Below are 22,165 nucleotides of genomic sequence, written 5' to 3' on the forward strand. Positions count from 1 at the left end.
ACATGCCTTCAGTCACCACTTCCTGGCCCTTGCTCTTACTTGATCCTCCTCCTAGGGTTAGTTTAAACATAAGGGAATGAGATTTCAAAGAAATCCTAATAGTAGAGAATCATAATTATCATGTAATCATGCAAACATAATGTGATATGTTTTTGTCCACATGACTTCATCACACATACATAGTGAAATGCCATAGAAATAAGCCAATTCATACATATTCACATAACATAGTGCCAAGGCGTGCTTAACATGAACATTGCAATCATAACTTTGCAATATAGCTTAGTCACATCATGGCATCCATAGCACATATACACATACATAAAAATGAATGCAAGAAAGCACTTTAATTATAATTCAATGCTACCTCTTGTGTACTTAGTGACTTGTCCCTTTTAGGTTTAGTGTGTCTCCTTGGTGATTTGGCAAAGCACCTAGCAAACCAACATTAATGCCAATCATTTACCAACTATTCTAACACATTACACAATACTTGAACATTAAACCCCTTTTTCTTTGATTTTTGACCTAATTATTTCTCCTTTGTTCTAATCAATCTCTTAGGTCATTCATATATTGTTTTTTATGTAGAATCCAAATATCCAACTAGATTTTACAAAATTACATTCCTTTCCCATGAACATGAGTTAGTTGAAAGGTATGTAGTTTAGGGTTTAAAATTTCATTTTTGATTCTAATGCTTCCAAACTCATTTTCTCAACATAACCCTACACAAAATCATCATATAAACTCATTGAAAGTATCAGAATTATCAAAATCTAATCCCTTCTCTAAGAACTCATCATGGCCGAAATATAGGGTTTAGAGTTTCAAAATTTTTATTTTTGATTCTAATGGTTTTAAACACTTTTTGTTGGTGTTTTCCTACACAAAAACACATTTTAAATTCATTGGAATCATCAAAACATATTGAAACAATTACTAGCCCTAAGAACAACTCTTGGTCGAATGGGATATCATAAACCCTAACTTGGTTTTCTTCTATAAATCAATCCAAACAATATCCAAACATGCCAATCCAAGCTCATAATCAAGGTTTCTATCCTTCCCTAGTGTTTCCTCATGTTGGACAAAATTTAAGCATAGTTTCCCTTTAGGATTAGACATGATTTTACCATTCCAATTTTGCTCAAGCTTACACATACCTTGATTAATCCTTGGTTGAAACTTGATATCTTAGCATTTGTTTGAAGTGGTTTGATAGTGATTCAGGGTGAGTAGAAAATTTGACTCCCCAAAATTTTCCTTATTCGACCGAAATATGAGAGGGGTGAGGGGGCATTTATAGACCTTCATAAGCTGCCCAAACCTTTCCCTTGGTCAGCTATTTTTCTGCCCAAAATCTCCTCAAAATTTTGATCAAATGGCAAAAATTATAGGCCACAAGATCTTTGCTTTTTCTCTAAGAAAATTAATCTTATGGTAAAAAATGTGCCACCAAACTTGACATGTGATCTTGGGCCTTGGAGAGCACTACTTTCCTGACTAAGTTGGGCTAGCTAAATGTCCAAATTTATTTGGGAAGTAACGGAGTTGGTTTGGTTCAAATCCAATTACCATCTTCCACCCAATTTACCCCTTTTTAGCCCTATATTAGGAAAAATAGCTCAGGCCTCTAAAAATTCATTTCCTTCCATGAAAAATCCTCATTTATTCTAAAAGTATGATTTGAAATGTTTGGGGATTTTTCGAAACCTCTAAATATTTATTTCACAATTTTTTCCGAAATTAGGGTTTTACCCATAAAATTTCAGAATTAAATTCCGCATAAATTATTTCCTTCATTTCCAATTCTTGGAAATAATTTTATAAAATCACATATATTCCTAAGGAATTTATCCATTTTTTCTTGAATTATTGAGGCCCTGATATATTTAAAATAATTATATTCCATTAATTTTCATTTTTTTGGGAATTTTTAGGGATTTTTGTAAAATTTCTAGTTTTGCCCCTTGGAGTCTAATATCACCAGTTCGGCTTCCTTCAGGGTTTAAATTTTGGGATATGACATATTGGTTGTTCTTTGAACAGAAGATAGATGGATTTAGTCAACAGGATTCTAGCCATGACAACTTCTTTACTAGTAAGAAAAGGGGTAGAGGGCCAACCCATATGAAGAAGTTAGCTTTACGTGATAAGACCACATAGTCCATTAGGATTACAGTAGATTTTGATGATGATTTGAAGGTTATAGGTCCTAAAAAGACTCAGTTTAGTAGTTACGTGGGTTATGTAGTACGCAGTAAGATTGGGATTGACATTCCTAATTGGAGGATGGTAGAGGAAGAAGTGAAGAGCAACCTTTGGGAGGATATTTTGGTACATTATGAATTCTTTTCTCTATTTGTTTTAATTAAAATTGATTATTTACTTCTAACTTTATCATATTGTATTGTAGCTCACATTTGATATTCCCATAACTGAGGAGATAAAACACAGTCTGTTAAAGTAACTTGATGAATGGTGGAGAGATTTTAAATCCATGCTTACAAGGGAGTATCTTCATGGAAAAAGAAAGGGCGAGCATCCTAAGGATTGATACTCTTTTATTGGTATTGAGGCATGGGAGAGCTTTGTGAAGCAACAAAAAGACCCTGTATTTTTTATTTAGTTTCTTCAAACTTAGTTATGAATAAATTTATGTTTTATTTAACTAAACTAATTTTGTTGAATTTGTTTCATTGTCATAGGCACTGAGTAGGAAGAATAAGCAAATATCTGCCCGCATACCATGTCTTGTGGAAGGGTACAGTGGGTTGGAAAGAAGTATGACAGAGGAGCTATTACAGGCTGCACAGATGGCTACTGCTTCAGACCCTACTAGAGTCATTCCACCCATCCAGTGTCCTTCTCATCAAGAAAAATGGAAGGCAGTGAGGGTTAAAAAGGGTCAATATAACACTCCAGAGACTGCTGCTATTGCTGAGAGGATTGTAAGTAATATTTATGCATTATGCTTCATTAATTGCTTTTTTTACTTATCTTAAGTTGAATTTGTTGCTTTAATGTTACAGTATACACTTAAGGAGAAATTATCCCAAGGTATATTCATTCCTCATAGACAGATGGATATCTTAGCCACTACTATTGGAAAGGCTGACCATCCTGGTAGAGTTAGAGACGCCCCTAAAGGGATTGGCATTAAACAATTCTTTGGCACTGGTTCATGAAGAAGCACTGGATCATTCTCCGCTGACATGGTATCTAAAAAGGAGCTTGACCAGCGATTATAAGGCAGAGATGCAAAAGATACATGAGGTATTCGTGTCAAGTTTCAATAGGCTATGATGATAATGGGCACGACCAGATTCCAGATGCTCCAAGTGTCTAAACCGTCATAGGTAATAATCACACATCATGTCAAATCTTCTCAAGGTTCATTTCATTCATTTAAACTTATTTAATGTGCCTTAACTAATTTCTTTTTGTGTTTTAGGGCTCACTTATGATTAAAAGCAGGAAAGAAACTAGTAAATACACGCAATATCTAATAGTATCTGACCTTGCCCTAGCCCTAATCTTACCCAAGACAATGAATTGCTGCATGCTCTCTATGTTGACTTTGAAGATTCATCTCTTCATGTTAATAATAGTTGAGCATTCTCGGGCATAACGATCCACAACAAGAAAGTTCTGGAGGATCAAGTGAGCATGACAGTGGATAAGGTTTGTAGTGATCAAGGTGGTACACTAATACCCAACCCTACTAATAAGGTTCGACTACTGGCTCAAGCTAAAGGAAATTTCATTTTGTGGCTAAAGAGACTTGTTAGAAAGCCAGTAGCAGTATAGAAGGTGACATCGAAGAAGGCAATAAGGAGCACAAATCTTGTCCTCCAGCCTCTTCCTGCTCATATTAGGGTTATGTATGGAAGTTTGATGCTTCTTCATTCCATGGTAGAAAATATGAAGAGCCCCCTTACTTTCAACATGCCGTTAGGGATTGATAGAACCCAATCTTTATATGGTTTTCTCAAGTGTTTTCTAATGTTTTGCAACAGTTTTTACCCTCATTATGCATGTATTTATATATATTTGATTACATTGAGTCATGTATTGCATTTTGCTGTTCAAAGGGTAAAATAGGGTTATTTTTTTCTCCTCAATTGTAATTGCCTTGATCTGTAATCAGTTGGTCTTTACAGAGCTCTTTGTTGTGATTTTCAGGCAATTAGAGAAGGACCCAAAAACCATGATGGCTCATGGATGGAGCCAACATGTTACAAGGACCAAAACACAAGAGTTAGGAGTGTTCTGCCTCCCCAGGTCGTGACATGATACAATTAAGTCGCGACCTGGATGCCTTTAATGAAGCTACGTGTTTTGGACCTGAGTCAAGATAAAAGCTCTCTGTCTTCCCAGGTCGCAACATGAAACTTCTGAGGTCGCGACCTGATCCCCTTGAGTCGTGACCTGAATTAATGACGTCACAACCTGATTGCGTTAAGTGAAGCTAAGCGTTTTGGAATAGGTTTCTGAGCTTTTATACCTAAAGGGGGAGCAGCCTCCACGAAGGAATTCTTCCTTCTCTGTAGATTTGCACAAGGTTGAGCCACTATCATCTCTTCTTAAGCCTCCATTGTTTCCACAACCAAAACCTTCATTTTTATCCATTTTCCCACCATATTCTGCAATTCTGAATCAATCAAACCATTCCATTCACCTTCTTCTATACTTTTCCAACCCCATTTTTAGCATCAACCATGACTGTTCATTCCTGGAGCGATTGCGATCGGTTTGAAGGCATGAGAGGCTAAACCCTTAGCCTCTTGGTGATGGAGGACGAAGCTTGAGCTCAAGGATCTAATAGGGGAGTTATCAGTCTAAACTTGTGTTTGATTCTGTGTTAGGGATTTCTGCATCTGTTTCATACTTGATTTATGATTGTAAATCTTTTGTTTAGACTATTGAATGTATTTGGATTGGATGCTGTTAATATTTGATCATTTATATATATTAGTTTTGAATCCTTGTGTTCATTTAATTATCAGTGATCATTGGTGATTAATCTGTATGCTTGGTATTCATTGATTGTCGATTGACTTTCTGAAGACATTTGCATCATCCGTTCATCTGCACTCTAAGTGGTTTTCAACGGTGTTTTAAGAGATGTTAATTAACTTTGATTAAAGTGAGTTTTCATTAATTAAGACATTGGACTCAAGTGATTACTTGGGGTTTTCTTCAGACTTAGAGATTTTCTAAAACTCTCAATCATTTTAAAGAGCAGTGATAGCTGAGTTTTCATCATCAAGAGACTGTTTCACCTTAATTCCCTTTTAATCCAAAACATTTCTTCATTTATCTAAAATACCAAAAATAGTTAACTTCCTGCACTTTACATTTTGTTGCACCACTTTTAAAAGAACTAAAACCCCCCTTTTTACAATGTTTTGAGAACCAAGTTAGACTAGGATTTCCAATAGCTAGCTCCTCGAGAAGAACGACTGGTTGCATCTTGTACTACATATTTTTTTTCTGGTGCAACTCTCTTCCTTGACCATCTGGAAGGCGACATTCCGGGCTCGATCAGGGATTATGGGTTCAAATGTGACATACAACTTCACCATTGACAAGAAGGACCTCTTTCAATTCCTTAACTTTGAGGAGCTAGATATAGTCTTCATGCAGTTGGCTATTTTGTAAGTTACAATATCATTTTTTTTATTTCATGTTATATTTATACATGTCCTAACATATCTTATTTGAACAATAGGCACTTTACTCATGTCTATTAGTAGAGAGGACTTGAGGGCACACATGGCTTCATGTGTCCTCAAAAGGTGTAGAAAATAGTAAATATTGTGGAAGTAAGGTCTCTACACGATTAACATAATGACTCAGACAAAAAAGAAACCATATTTTGCACCTTACATCAAAGGGTAAATATATTATTGTATTTAAGATACATAAGTTATATATATAGGATTATAATGAAAATGGTTCATATTTTGCAGCTATCATTAGACCCTAATTGTTTTTCCCCCTTGATAACAAAGTCTACTTGTTCGATTCCCTCTATGGAGGTCCACAAGAAGAAACCAAAGATGTTATTGACACTTGAGTTTATGTTTATATATTTATTACATGTAAAGTTTACAAAAACGTGCTCTAATATCTTTTTTTTTTTATTGCTGATAGGGCTTTTCATACTTTCAATGTTATGGCCAAGGAAAAGAATAAGTCACCACTAAGATGAATTCTCCCACAAGTATGTTGTTTTAAGCTAAGTATATGCTTATATATCTTTTTAATAATCAAAATTAATGTTTATAAATTTTTTTAAGATAATCAAAATCAGATATTCAATTTTATATTTCATTTTGTTAGTATAGTTGTCAATTCGGCATTATTGAATACGAATATTATGTCATCCAATATATGAATGACATCACTAAGACAGGGGTTATTGAGAAGTTAAATGAGGTAAATATAAGTTAATTACCTTGCATATAATTCTTCAACTCTTTTCATATTTTTAATCAAGTTGATTAATGACAATGTTATTTTTAATTTACATGCATTCCAAAATAGCTTGCCATATGACACTAAGGAAATTAACTTGATGAGGGATACTTTGTTAACAACATTACTTGAGAATTTTAGTTAAGTCATTTATCACATTGTAGTTCACTCTTTGACTATTAACTAGTTGAGTGGTTGTTAATTACAATATGTATGTGATTGAATAAGAATTGGATGTTAGTGTTAAGGAAAAACTTGAAATGGTTTTACATATTCTTCTGCTCTACTGGTTGTATTTGGCTTTGTAAATTGCACGGTGGTTGTATAGGAAAATCATGCATAATTGAAAAAAAAATCAATTTTAAATGGCGGGTATTTGAATAACTGCAATTAAAAATATTTTTTATGATGATTATATATATAACTGCCATAAAAAATGTCTTCCAATGGCAGTTTGTCCAACAAAACTGCTGTCAAAATTTTACTTTACATGATGGTTTTATAGGAACCGTTATGGAAAGTTTATTTTACACGGTGGTTTTTATAAAAGTCACCATGTAATCACCGTGTAAAGTTATTTTTCACGATAGTTATAAACCGCTGTGTAATATTCTCCTTACAATGTCAATAGAATATACTGCGCCTTCAAAACTACCGTGAAAAGCCCATCTTATCCGCCGTTACAGACCTTTTTTCTAGTAGTGCTTAGAGCTAATCATACTTGAATGACAAATACTTGGCAGAGTTCCTCATCCTTTTTAATAGACCAAATACAATGAGGATGCTTTAAGCCCTAGATAGCTTATTGTAACCTTCAATGGATAGATTCAAAGTTGATCTCGAATAGAAAGGGACTTGTATTAGGTTTTAGGCAAATAGCTCAATAGAGAAATAAAACATACAGGATACCTATAGTGAGACTAGAATAGGAGAGGCAACAGATGGTGACGGTAATGGCAAGTGATGGAAGATGACTTGAGCACTCCACCCCATCTCCACACATCTCCAGAGGTAAGAGCATGCCTCTCTATATTCTAAGACCACAAAACTAAGAGTGATAGGGCTTTATTTATAGCTAGGACTAAATTTTAACGCTAGTTAACATAGAAACCAATATTGAAAACTCATTTTACATCGAACACAAGATAGGTCATTTTACAATTCTTCTCTTTCTTTTAATCGGCTAGCCCATAAAAAAAAAGATGATATTTTTACTAGTTTTAGGGTTTGTTCTTAAAGATTAGAGAATAGAAAAATGCATTAAAACAAAAGAACAACATAAGATCATCACAAAATATTGTGATATATTTATTTTTTGTAGGAGGCGCGGAGGCCACCTTTACAAAATATTTTAAAAAAAAAGACTACATTTTTTAATAATAAGAAAATAACAGCTAGAAAAGGAAGAGGAGGCTTCTTCATTGGATGATGAGGACGAGGCAGTAGAAGGGTCATCTATTCATCATACTCGATGTGCCTACTATCAAGAAGGAGGTTGACCTTATTGTTTACATCGTAGAAATGAGCTAGTATGTGGTAAAGGCCGTGATCAATCATTACTACTCCTTGAAGTAGCTGGTCAAAAGAAGGCGGAGGAGGGTGTAGGGAATTGAAAGACGACGCGCAGCGGAAAAATTTTAAAACTTTCAATCCCTTTCCGGATCTGCCGATCGCGTTTAAGACAGGTAGTAAGAAGCATTACCTTTAGGCGTTCGATTCCCTGGTGACTTGATGATTCGGCCGTTCAGGATGCTTCTGCTCGCCTCCTGTGTCGTTCAAAGTCGACAACTCCGGTCGGCTTCCTCTACCGGTATCCACACGAGTAGCCCTCAACCTCGAACGGCGTGCCAGCGCCTATGTCCGTCTAGGGTTTTAGGAATCCGTCCTCTCTCCTCTCTTAGGCCGTCTCTTATCTGTTGGTTCTCTCTCAGTTAAACCCTAGCTCCTCATATCAAATATATAGGATGCTATATAGGTTTAATTAATAATATTTAATTTCGAAATTAACTCTAAATTAATTCCGAAATTAATACAATATCAAATATTGCCTAATCAGATAAGAGAACAATTAAATAAATATGGTTTAAATTAAATCCGTCTCACAGATTTAATTCACTTATTTATTTAATAAAGAGATGACGGAATTTATATATATTTAATTTATCCTTATAAATTAATATCTCTTATATTTATATATATATATACGAATTTATATATATATATATATATATACACGTCCACCCTATTTATTCATTGAATCTGGACATATCTTAGATTCAATGAATCTGGACATCATAACTCGTGTTGGGCTATTTTGTGTGCGACCCTGTAGGCCCATATGAAGTTGGCAGTGGGCCATTAACTATAATGACTCACAAGTCGTAAGCGGTCTCTAGCAAGACATCACGACTACCCAAAACATATGAGGATCATTGAACGATGCAACCTTTCATACAACCATATCACGTCCCTTTTGTCACACGACATTTTGGTCATGGATGAGGCATGGAGAACGTCATCCTCCTATTCATGACCGTTACTTTCTCGATCCTTGAGCAGTCTGAGTATAGAAACGGAACTACCTTTCCATTATAGTATGGCCATACATTTCTCAGACTCACTCATCGAGGGGCCCAGTAATGTCTCTCTACGAATGTGAGGGACAAATTCCATCTTGACCATTCACATTCCTCCGCATGAAAAAACCACTAAGCCTGAACATAGTCTTTATGATCACTCGGTCAAAAGTGACTTTTGACTAGGTCAAAGCTAAGCGTTTCTCATATAGGAATCCATGATGATCTCAGGTCAAAGGGCATAGTGACGTGGTTTGTATATGAGAGAAGCTTATGACTTAACCCATGCAGCTCTCTCATAGCGGGTCGGTCCAACACCTTGTACTCTTACATGTGCTTATGACTTTAATTTATATCTCTATATATCTTTAAAGTCATACTGGTCTTATTTCATCTTTGCTCCCACATAGATGACCGACCAGGGACATTTAGGATAAACCATAAGTTATCCAAGGATAGTCATCACAGTAAACATGCAAACAATATGATAACTTAATTAATAAATTCATAAATTAACAATGTTCAAAACAGAATGATTGGCCCCTAGGGCACAATTTCCAACAGAGGGGAAGGAAAGGGAGAAAGAGAGGGCAACAAGGAAGGCAGGTAATTTTCAAAACCTTTTCCAGACCTTGGAGGTTAAATCAAAATTTTTATCCAAGGATTGCACTATGGGGTGCAACCTCGAGTCGTTTCACTTAAATGGAGCCTTAATGAAATGGACCTAAGCTAACTTAAATGTCATGCAATGCAAAGTTGAACATAGACAGGGGGTTTTGGTTTTTCGAAAACATTAAGTGAATTGAACTGAATGATAAACAAAATATTTTTGGATTTTAGGGAAATGAGAAATAAATGATGATAAACAGATAAGCAAACAATGATAAAGATCCTCTGAAAGCATAGTTCGAAATCAATTGATATGGGAGTAGAAATCACTAAGTTTCAAAATGATAAACCTTAAAGTACTCTTTAAGTCCTGGATCTCCATTTCTCAAGATCCTATTAAGTGCTCTTAGTGTGTGTAGAAAGATTGATTAACCCAATAGGTCAATTGCAATCAAAATCAACATAGAATCAAGATACAACCGTGTAAGAGTAGAGAGAATCAGAAGATCACAACTGACATACATGATACTTCATATATTTAAGCTCAAAAGTTCTACAATAACCAATCCACTACACAAATGAATGTCCAAAACTGATTACAACTATAATCAAGTAGTTCAACTGCAAATTGCAAATCCTAAACTTAGAAATTCATAGCTAAACTAGGATTAAACTACTCCTCTTCTTAACTCATTGAACTCCAGCCATTGCTACACCTTTAAAAGGAAGAAAAATGCCTAGCTACACATAGAAATCTAAAGCATCTCAACTAGGAATGAATATGAGCTTCACATGGTGGAGGTTTGACAGTGAAAAATGAAAGAAATTAGGGTTAGATGAGAAAAAGATGAGAAAGAACGGAGATGGAGGCTATGGTAGCAGTGAATGATGTCACTTGCCTGAAAATAAGGTCTCTAAACCAGTAATGAGGTGTATTGGGTCGATTGGTGTGAGTAGGTAGGTAAAATTTCTGAAAATGGTTCGGGTTTGGGTTGCTGATTCGAGGTGTTCATCGTGGCAAACCATGGCCGAGAAGACTTTTGCTTGATGTTATGTCTTCACCACAGTAAAGTCACTTCGTGGCCGCGGTGAACCTTCCTAGAGGAATCTTCAGGTGGAAAATCCTTGCTTTGCCACGGCGAAACATGAGTTGGTTGTGGCAAAACCTGGCAAAGGCGTTGTTGCATCTTGTGTGCTGCACTTCCTTAGTCTTCACTCTTGGCTCTCCTTCTTGAGTGTCCTGAAATTAAAAAAAAATAGTTTGAGGTATCGATTGGTCCAAAAATCAATTGAATGCATTAATGAATAAATATGACAATTTTACCCTTAAACAACACTAACTCAAAACAAAGACTCTCAATCTCAATTAAGCATAAATATCATTAAAATGAGCCAAAAAGTGTAACAAAAACCTAGAAAATGCCATCAAATAATATAAACAATTTGAGCTCAATCAAATTCCCCCACACTTAGACCTTTGTACTCCTGGACAAAGCTCAAAAGTAATTCAAAAAGATACCAGTGTGATAAGAAATACTAACATGCTTAAAGATGAGAGTAGAAAATTAGTAAGAAATCCCCACAGAGATTTACAACAATAAAACAAAGATATGCTAAGAAAGTAAACACCATGGGTATTTAATCCAAAAGATTGAGCAAAAGGGATTTATCTCAAAGGTATGTGTTTAGCTCTCAACTCACTTGTCTTGGGATTGTTTCACTCTAAATCTGTTCAGTCCTATCTCTACCATAAGCTTGTGATAATTCTACCTCTCCACCACAAGAACTGCAAATTGCAAATCAAGAGGACTTTATGGTTCGTAAATGTTAGTGAAGGTCAAGTGAAATGAGTGAATGAAAGAGAAAGAAGGATTGAGTACAAGCATTATAATTATTCTATCCACTAAACAAATATAAAGGTTTTCGAAGAAAGGAGTTAAAGTTTTTTCAAGATACCAACTCCCTTTTTCTTTTCTTTTCTTTTCTCTTTTTTTTATATCACTATTTATTTTATTTCTTTCTTTGGCTTTTCTCAAACATCTTTTTTTTTTTTACATGATAAAAACTAGAGCTAAAATAAAATAAAATATTTACATTTTATTTGTATGCATGTACTCAAAACGAAGGTCCAAAGGGGTTGGCAATGGTAAAGTGTTTGGGCTTGTGTTTAGGTAAAAGGGTTTGGAAATGAATGCCTCTATCATATTCACAAGATGTTGATTCATCAAGCTTCGATTGAGAATTAAAACAAGTTGTAGAGAAATATAAAACTAAACAGATTCGCACAATTTAACAAATTCAGACCCAAATATCCTTCCAACAAGGCTGGTATCTCAATTAATCAATCTCAAGGTTTAAAAACGCATAATCCTATTTCCAAAGCGTGACCTTGTTTACTCTTTGTCAAAAACAGTGGGGAATGACTAGTCTAAGTTTAACCATCATTTAAAAGCATAGATAGTTTTCTAAAAGTACAAGTATAATTTGAATTTTCCAACAATTTTTTAAAAACGCAAGAGTTATTAAGAATCTAGACTGGAAGAATTACTGAAGAGCGAAAATTAATTTGCAAAGCATTTAGGGTTTTTATAAAATCTCTTTTTTTTTTTGTTTTTAAGGCCTTCACCGCGGCGAAGGAAGAAGTATGCTGCGGTGAACATTGGCCAAGAAGGAAGACCTGGCAACAAGCCTGCTTTACCATGACGAAACCATAAGTTGGCCATGGCAAAGTATGGTCGAGAAGTGAAATGGGTGAGAAAGAAGCACTTCACCACGAAGAAACCATAAGTTGGCTGCTGCGAAAGTTGGCACAAAGACAGAATGCAATGCAATTTTCAAACTTCCCTAGAAATTAACTTCAATAATTTCAAAAATGTTCAAAAATCCACACAATTGACCAGTTCTAAAGCACTTAAGGAGTCAAAATAGATGCATGATGAAGCATTTGCTGAAATCCAAAATGGAGATCCCTCCCCCACACTTAAACACAACATTGTCCTCAATGTTTAAACCAATACATGCAAACCAATCAACGAGTGAAACGGAAGTTGTGAAGTCTAATTTTAAATTGAAGCACAACACATCAAATTCATAAAGAGGAGGAAGAAGAGTGACAGGTTGCAGGCAAAACGAAAAGGGTAAGTGAAAATAAAGTATGCGGTTAATGCAATTGTATAGATAACAGCAAAGTAAGAAGGCCATCAGTAGCCAAGCAGTTAAACCAGCATCTAACAAGGTAAGTGCCAAGTAATAAAAACACTAAAAAGCTTAAAAAGTATCCAGCAACTAACTCAAACAAAAATAAAAACAAGAAACAAAGCAAACAAAGAAAGAATTACTGCTGTATCCCAATGTCATCCACCCCAGACCCAGATGGTCCTGCACCAAAAGTGCCCGCTCCTGACATCTCGGCTTAGCTCTGAGGGTCATCCTCCTCGAGGGATAAGAGGAAGTTCAACTGGTCAGTAATCAAGGCATCCACACGATGGCGGTAATGCCGGTCTCAATCATACAGAGCATCACAGTCCTTCTACCTCTTCATCTCTCAGAGGAGTGTGACGCGTAACTGGTGGACATGCTCAGCCAGCTTATCAATATCATCAGCCAGGGTGTCTAAGGTAACAAGTTCAGGAGCTTCCTCATCTTCTTGGCCCCCTTAGGTTGGTGCACCAGCTACGGGGGCTGCTCCAACATTATAGACATGTAGATGGGAGGAGGTGGGCCAATGACGGGCTGTTTAAGGCAGTCATATCAAAATAAGGGGGCTGGCTCGAAGTAGCTGTCATTGTTGTACCCAGAGACATTGGTAGGACAGAAAAGGTCAGTGACTAGGTAGGGAAAAATGTATAGTTTGTTGTGAGCACTGTTGTACTGCCATAGACTTAATATGTATGCCCTTCCATGAAATTGATGTGGTAATCAGACTGAATTGGTTGTTGTCCCATAACATCCTGATGGATTGTAAGAACAAAACCCTGATTTTACCTCCGAGAGAATTATAGTTGAATCCGAAAGTTAGATTGAATTTCATAATAGAAGCCCAAGCGGGCAAACGTTTACAAAAAGGATGCCAAGGATTCCTCATTTTCTTCTCAATGTCAGTAGAGGTTGAAGAAGGGATAAGAGAAATCCCAGCTGTTAAGGAGTTTCTGGAAGGGTTTCTGACAGAGATCACAAGACTACCTCCAAGCAAAGAAGTAGAATTCACGATTGATATAGTATTGGAGTAGGACCAATTTCTAAGGCCCCTTATAGAATGGCCTCAAATGAAATGGTAGAACTAAGGAAGCAGAAAGAGGAATTACTTAAAAAAGTTTTTAACAGGCCAAGTATTTAGCCATGGGGTTCTCTAGTGTTATTTGTTAAGAAGAAGGACAGTAGTCTAAGATTATGCATAGACTACAGGGAGTTGAATAAAGTCACAGTTAAGAACAAGTATCTGCTCCCTAGGATAGATGATTTGTTAGACTAGCTAGTTGGTGCCAGTGTGTTCTCTAAGATTGATTTAAGATCCAGCTACCACCAATACAAGATTAAGCTTGATAATGTCCCTAAGACTGCATTTAGAACTCACTATGGGCACTATGAGTTCCTAGTGATACTGTTTGGATTGACCAATGCACCTGCAATATTTATGGACTACATGAACAGGATCTTTCGTCCTTACTTAGATCAGTTCGTGGTAGTGTTCATTGACGACATCCTGGTGTACTCTAAGTCTCTTGAAGAGCATGAGACGCACTTGAGAATTGTCCTAAATACCCTGAAATAGAAGCAGCTTGTGGCCAAACTTAGTGAGTTTTGGCTACAGGAAGTCTGATTTCTCAACCATGATTTTCTAAGAGGGAGTGGTTGTCGACCCCAGTAAGATTGAGGCAGTACTCAGCTAGGAGAGACCCAAGATAGTGGTTGAGATCAAAAGTTTTCTCAGACTAGCGGGGTATTAAAGAAGATTCATTAAGGACTTCTCTCAAATTGCTCTTTTGCTGACCAAGTTAACCAGGAAGAACCAGCCGATTCTTGTAGGACGAGAAGAGTGAGGCTAGTTTTCAGAAGCTAAAGAGGAAGCTCACCTCTACTCCTATACTGGTACTCCCTGATCCTCTACAACCCTGTGTGGTTTATATAGATGCTAGCAAGCAGGGACTGGGATGTGTGCTTATGTAACAAGGGCAAGTAATAGCCTACGCCTCATGCTAGTTGAAATCTCATGAGGAGAATTACCTGACCCACGACCTGGAATTGGCAGTGATAGTTTATACGTTAAAGATATAGAGACATTGCCTGTATGGAGCAACGATAGAGTTGTTTTGTTACCACAAGAGCCTCAAGTATCTCCATGATCAAAAAGAGTTGAATATGAGATAGCGAAGATGGATGGATTTGCTTAAGGATTATGATTTCTAGATTAAGTACCATCCTGACAAAGTGAACATGGTTGCAGATAGCATCACTAATGATCAAGGAGCAGAAGCTGGTAGAGGATTTTAGAGATTGGGGCCCTTTATATCAGATACAGCTAGTAGAGGTAAGTGGAGGCAGAACATAGCTTACAGCTCTACTCGAGGATCAAATCAGGAAAGAACAGTCACAAGATTAGTTGGCAGAAATTCTTAAAGGAAAGTTGTCTATAGGTAAGACTAAGAACTTTGAAATTTTTAAAGAGGGGATATTGAAGCTTAAAGGAAGAACCTATGTGCCCCAAGTAGCCGATCTTAGGGAAAATATACTGTCAGAAGCCCATAAGAGCAAGTATACTCTTCATCCAGGAATGAGAAAGATGTACCATGATGTCAGAGAGCTTTTCTGGTGGCCTGGAATGAAGAAGGATATTACGGAGTATGTGGCAAAGTGTCTCACTTTCCAGAAGGTGAAAATAGAACATCAGAAGCCTACAGGAGAGTTGCAACCCCTGGATATCCCTGAGTAGAAATGGGGCAGTATATCTATGGATTTTATAGTGGGGTCACTAATAACAGTAGCTAAACATGATGCGATATGGGTCATAGTGGACCGTCTGACTAAGTTTGTGCACTTTCTCGCTATGAATGTTAAAGATTCTCTAGAAACGTTAGCGAGACTTTACATTAAGGAGATTGTTAGGCTGTGTCACACCTTACTATTATTTGACTTAGGTTCCTTTCAAAATTATTTTAGACCACATTGGATAGTCTTGAGCTCGCTTTTTACCACAAAAACGCTAAATTTCGGATTTTTATTGTTTATCAGGTAAAAATCCAGTTTTTCTGGCCCAACTTCAAAAATTCATAACTTACTCCACAAAAATCCAATTAGGGTGGTTCAAAATTATATTTAAATCTATTTAAGTCCTCTTTTAAGGAAAAATAATCTCAAGAGTCAATTCTTTATGAAAACCCATAAGGTTTTTGTGGAACACCGCTCTGTCCAGTGCCAAAATTTCTTTTTCCAGATTCTGACCTTTAATTTTGGAAAATCACCAAAAATCGTATACTTGTCCATTTTTAACGTATTAGCTATCAATTTGAATCTCAGGATGTTAACTTTCATCATACCAAATTTCATGATTTAATGCATTCAGGAACTTAATCAAAATGTAGCGTGAATCAGTCAGGGTCAGTGTGCTTCCAGCACTGTTAGTATATTATATACATAACCAAAATATTATCACGAAATTTTGTGGCTAAACTCAACAAATCAACCTTCAATCTGCAGCTTCCCTTTTGAAGATTCAGGCCCTAAAATGTTAGATTACATATATGGAATGAGATTTCATGGAAATCCCAGTAGCAAATTAACCAACTATAGCACCAAGCAAGCATCATTATTATGCATGATTATATTAGCTACAATTGGTGAACTAACATGCTTATCATTTGGCAAACTCAAACATGCAAAGGCCAAAGCAAGATACTACATAGAGCAGCCACATAACAATCAAGAAAGCTCAACCACAATAATAGCAATTAACCATACAATAATCAATAATGCTAGTTAGTGGTAGTAGCTAGGTTTAACTCACTACCTTGCTCCAAAAGTCTTAGCTTTTCTTCCTTCTCCTCTTTCCCTTGACAAATATCCCCCTAACCATGTAATCCATTAAAAAGGGCAGCCATAATCATTATCCAACCATTACATCAAAATGATTCTTGAACCATAAAGTTCCCTCCTTTGTTCACTAGTTTTAAACTTGATTCTTTTAAACCCTAAAAATCACTTCTTGACTTAATCCTACATGGATTTTCATGTAGATTCCAAAAATGGGCTTAGATGTATGAAAATAAAATGGCCTCCTTCAGTTTCCCTTTTACCAAACCACAAGGAATCATGAACCAAAAATCACAACTTTGCTTTAAAGCTTCCAACACTTGTTCCTTTTAGTCTACCCTACACCATTCCTCATTTTAAGCATCATGGAAGCCTTAAAACAATGAAAAACTCATCCTAGGGTTCAGTTCCTCACTTGGCCAAAAATAATACTCAAAGAAACAACCATGAAAAATGCTTTAAAACAACCTATAGTCACTTGCAAACACTAGGAACTAGCTTGTGTTGTTGTGTTTTAACAAGTGTGATGAGCAAAACTCCCTTCCCCTCTAAGTATTCAGTTCGGCCAGCATTATTTAGAGAGAGGGGACAGATTTTTCAACCTTAAAAAGGGAAGAAAAGAGAGCAAGACACATCTAGAACCATGAACTCACCTTAGATCCTTGCTTGTGTGACCAAAGGAGCTCACTTTCTTCTTGCTTTTCTCTCAAGCTCTCTCTTTTCCTCTTAATTCCTCCCTTGGCCGAACTCCCATCTGAAAATAGGGGAGAGAAGAGCTTGATTAATGGTCCCAAAATATCTCAACCACCTTCTTTAATGATAGTCCAAGTGTCATTACCCTACTAAGTCTTGATTTCTCTTTCATAATTAACAAAATTCCAAATGAAATTAATTACTAAAGTCAAGATCCTCTCCATTTATGGAATGACACTTGGCAAATTCAAATTTTCTCCTTCAAGAGCTTGACACATGGCTCAATATGATCCCTTGGATTTGCAAGACACCAATCTTGCTATATCAGTATACTTTAGGCTCTGAGTTCGACTTCTTTTCCATAATTACAGTAGCTTAGCCTTTGTAATTATTTTCTGTGAGATCCTTAGTTTATTCTCCTCATTATTATCTTCCCAAATTGCCCTCTTTGTCTCAAAATTAATTTCCTAATAATTAATTAAAAAGGAAAATTAATTTCCTTCTCTTTAGGGACTTTTCCACTTTTCATCATTATTTGGAAAAATCTTGGATACTTGAGGGTCTTCATTTAATTTCATAATTACTTATAATTCCTTGAGATCTTATAGGAATTTTCTTAGAGTTTTATTCCTCTTAGAATATTAATTTGGAATTTTCCAAATAAAATCCCTTAATTAGCCCAAATCACCCTTTAATTCTCTCATAATTTCTCTAAGGGTAATTTGGTCATAAAACCAACTTTATAATTTCATATAACCCTCAAAGGATATTATCCCTATTTTTCCTTAATTTTCCTAGGCTTGGAAATATTTTTCCTTATTTACATTTGACCAATTTTCCTTAACTAGTCAATTTCTTATAATTGGCTTGGAAAATTACTGTAATTATTTTCCACCAAAATCCTTTGACTTTTCCTTATCATTTTTAATCCTCAATAATTTGAGAATATTTCTTATCTCTAATTACCATAATGCTGGATGTGACAGGGTGCATGATGTCCTAAGCTGTAAACTGGGTTCTACCTCTATTTCCTTCTACTAACTGCATCTGATACAGAGGACCCCAATCTCTGAAATCCTCTACCAGTTTCTGCTCTCTAATCATTAGCGATGCTACTTGTACTGTCTTTCTACTTAAGGCATCCGTGACTACATTCGCTTTTCCTGGATGGTACTTAATTTGAAAATCATAGTCTTTAAGTAAGTCCATCCACCTTCGTTGTCTCATATTCAACTCTTTCTATCATGAACGTACTTGAGACTTTTGTGGTCATAGAACAATTCTACTGTTGCTCCATACAGATAGTGTCTCCATATCTTTAGTGCATAAACTATCGCTGCCAACTCTAGGTCATGGGTCGGGTAATTCTCCTCGTGAGATTTCAACTGGCGTGAGGCGTAGGCTACTACCTGTCCTTGTTGCATAAGTACACATCCCAGTCCCTGCTTGCTAGCATCTGCATAAACCACATATGGTTGTGAAGGATTGGGAAGTATAAGTACGAGAGTAGAAGTGAGCTTCCTCTTTAGCTCCTGAAAACTAGCCTCACTCCTCTCGTCCCACAAGAACGGCTGGTTCTTCCTAGTTAACTTGGTTAGCGGAAGAGCAATTCAAGAAAAGTCCTGGATGAATCTTCTGTAATATCCCACTCGTTCGAGGAAACTTCTGATCTTTGTCACCGTCTTGGGTCTTTTCTAGTTGAGTACTGCCTCAATCTTACTGGGGTCGACAGCCACTCCCTCTCGGGAAATCACAAGGCCGAGAAATCGGACTTCCTGGAGCCAAAACTCTCACTTACTCAGTTTAGCCACCAGCTGTTTCTCTTTCAGGGTATTTAGGACAATCCTCAAATGCCTCTCATGCTTTTCTGGAGACTTAGAGTACACTAAGATGTCATCAATGAATACGACCACAAATTGATCCAAGTAAGAACGAAAAATCCTATTCATGTAGTCCATGAATATCGCAGGTGCGTTCGTCAATCCAAACGGCATCACTAAAAATTCATAGTGCCCATATCGAGTTCTAAACGCAGTTTTAGAGAGATCGTCAAACTTAATCTTGAGTTGGTGGTAGCCAGATCTAAGATCAACCTTAAAGAATACACTGGCACCAACTAGCTGGTCTAACAGATCATCTATCCTAGGGAGCGGATACTTGTTCTTAACTGTGACTTTGTTCAACTCCCTGTAGTCTATGCACAGCCTTAGACTACCATCCTTTTTCTTGACAAATAACACTGGAGCACCCCATGGCGATACACTTGGTCTAATAAAACCTTTTTTAAGTAACTCCTCTATCTGCTTCTTAAGTTCTGTCATTTCATTGGGAGCCATTCTATAAGGGGCCTTAGAGATTGGTCCTGCTCCAAGTACTATGTCAATTGTGAATTCTACCTCTCTGTCTGGGGGTAATCCTGTGATCTCTATCAGAAACACTTCCGGAAATTCCCTAACCACTGGGATTTCTCCTATCCCTTCTTTAACTTCGACTTGCACTAAGAAGAAGACGAGGAATCCTTGACAGCCTTTTCGTAAGCATTTGCTCGCTTAGGCTTCCATAATGAAATTCAATCTAACTTTATGATTTAACTCTAAATCCCTCGTGGGTAAGATTAGGGTTTTGTTCTTACAGTCCATTAGGATATTGTGGGATGACAACCAATTGAGTCCAATCACCACATCCATCTCATGGAAAGGCATGCATATCAAATCTATAGCAGTGCAACAGTGCTCATAACAAACTATACAGTTCAGGCACACATCAGATGTAATTACCCTACTCTGCGTTGGGGTTGACACATGTATATCATATGGCATTGTATTTATACTCAAGCCAAGTCTTTCCGCACAGGCATATGAAATAAAAGAATGACTAGCACCCGAATCAAACATTGCAATCACTGGAGAATTGTTAATCATGATCGTACCTTGGATCATCTCTGGAGACTTCTGAGCTTCTTCTCTTGTGATGGCAAACACTCGGCCCTGGGTGCGTGGTCTAGCCTGCTCAGTGTTCTGTGGGCACTCTCTTGAGAAATGTCCAGGTTTACCACAGGTGTAGCAAACATTCTGTCCAGCCATGCACGGTCTGTCACCGTGATTCTTGCCACACTTTGCACACTCCTTGCCCTTCGGTGCCTTATTGCCTTTCTTGTTCTTGCGGTTATTCCAAGGTTGCTTCTTCTTCTTACTTGCATTAGATGAGGTGCCACCCTGACCTCCTTAACCTCCCTTCTCTGCTCTGGGAGTTGTCTTAACCATCAGATGATGGTTGAAGCTGCTTTCTGTGATTCGGCAAGCTTCCACTGCTTTATTGAACTGCTTGAATTGTCTGGGAGCAATCATCTCCCTCAATGATGGCCTCAGTCCTCGAACCATCTTCTCTGTTGTCCACCTCTCATTGTCTCTATATCGGAGATAGCTTGAATAATGAGATAGACTGATGAACTTAGCCAAGTACTCATCAAAAGGCTTGTCATCTCTTTGCTTCAGAGTTAAAAATTCTACTTCCCTCTCATCTCGGACAGATCTCGGAAAATACTTCTCACAGAACTGCTCCAGGAACACTTCCCAAGTCAACGTTGTGTTCCGAGCATTGAGAAGAATTTCAGTGTTCGTCCACCAGCGATCAGCATCTTTCTCTAGCTTATATATCGCCATTTGGGCCTTTCGCTCTGTTGGGCAGTCTAGTACTTTGACGAGAGCCTTTTGTCGTTCGCCTTGGGGTTCTCAATCAAAAATAAATCCAAGCTATGTAGTATAGTGCAAACTCATGTCGTTTCACTTTTGGGAGCCTTTATTAATTACCTAAGCTAGACTAAATGCCATGCAATGCAATGAAATGGGGTTTTGGGTTTTTAAGATTTAAATGAATGGTGCCTAAACTTGAATGCAATGAAAACAAACCTAAGATACTGTGTTTTTAGTGTTTTAAGATAATAATGATGTAATGGAAATGATTGATAGGAAATCTCTTGAAAATGGTTTTGATGGCAATCATAGTTCACTTAAATATTGGGAGTTTCACAAATCCATTAGGTTTTCTAAATAAGAACCTCATTAACTCAAGGAGTCCAAAGCTTTCATTAATGAAAACTTTGTTTAGCTTCCCTAATGTGTAAATTTGGAATGATCATGCAATTGGCTCAATGTAACACACAATCAACTCAGTACCGAAACATAACCACGCAAGATAGGAGAGAATCATGAGAGTTACAATAAGCATATATGCAACTACATATATTTAAGCACAAAATTCAACATCAATCAATCCAAATTACAAATGTTAATCATTAACCAATGATTACAGTAACAATCCCAAGTTCTTAACTAACAATTTACAACTCCAAGAGCTAGAAAGCCATAAATCATAGCTAAAAATTGAAAGCTGAAACTAAACTCCCCTTTGAAGTCTGGAAACTCATGCCACACCACTATTCTTCAAGAGTTGATAAACCCTAGCCCTCCATAGCTTCAAGAAAAACTCCAACCAAAGTGAATCTATCAACCACGGTAGCTGGGAGTGGAAGAAAATGAGATGAAATGAAGAAAAGGTGAAGGAAATGGATGAGGAAGAAGATGGAGATGGAGAGGCAAGAGGATGGGAGAATAGAGGTGTTGGAGATGATAGAATGGAGTGTGCTGTTGAAAATAGGGTTTCTCAACATGTAAAAGGGTGGAATGGGTCGGATCTTATGATTAGAGGCTCTATTTTTGCATTCTGATTCGGGTCTGGCGTTGCTGATACGAAGAGTTCGCTGCAGCGAAGCATGC

At 36.9% G+C, this 22,165-nt stretch overlaps 1 protein-coding gene across 1 annotated transcript; it reads right to left on the reverse strand.

The window, feature by feature from the left end:
• Nucleotides 1-20,614: 20,614 nt before the first annotated feature.
• LOC114733935 (uncharacterized) lies at nucleotides 20,615-21,052 on the reverse strand. Its single transcript, XM_028921449.1, has one exon. The coding sequence runs from the start codon at nucleotides 21,050-21,052 to the stop codon at nucleotides 20,615-20,617; it is 438 nt and encodes a 145-aa protein (XP_028777282.1).
• Nucleotides 21,053-22,165: the final 1,113 nt, after the last annotated feature.

The sequence above is a fragment of the Neltuma alba genome, unplaced genomic scaffold (genome assembly GCF_004799145.2).
Source record: "Neltuma alba isolate B1F8T4 unplaced genomic scaffold, ASM479914v2 tig00000413_pilon, whole genome shotgun sequence".
NCBI classification, from domain to species: Eukaryota; Viridiplantae; Streptophyta; class Magnoliopsida; order Fabales; family Fabaceae; genus Neltuma; species Neltuma alba.

Coding starts and splice junctions, on each gene's coding strand:
- LOC114733935 (XM_028921449.1), bottom strand. CDS start 21,052: ATGGCGATATATAAGCTAGAGAAAGATGCTGATCGCTGGTGGACGAAC.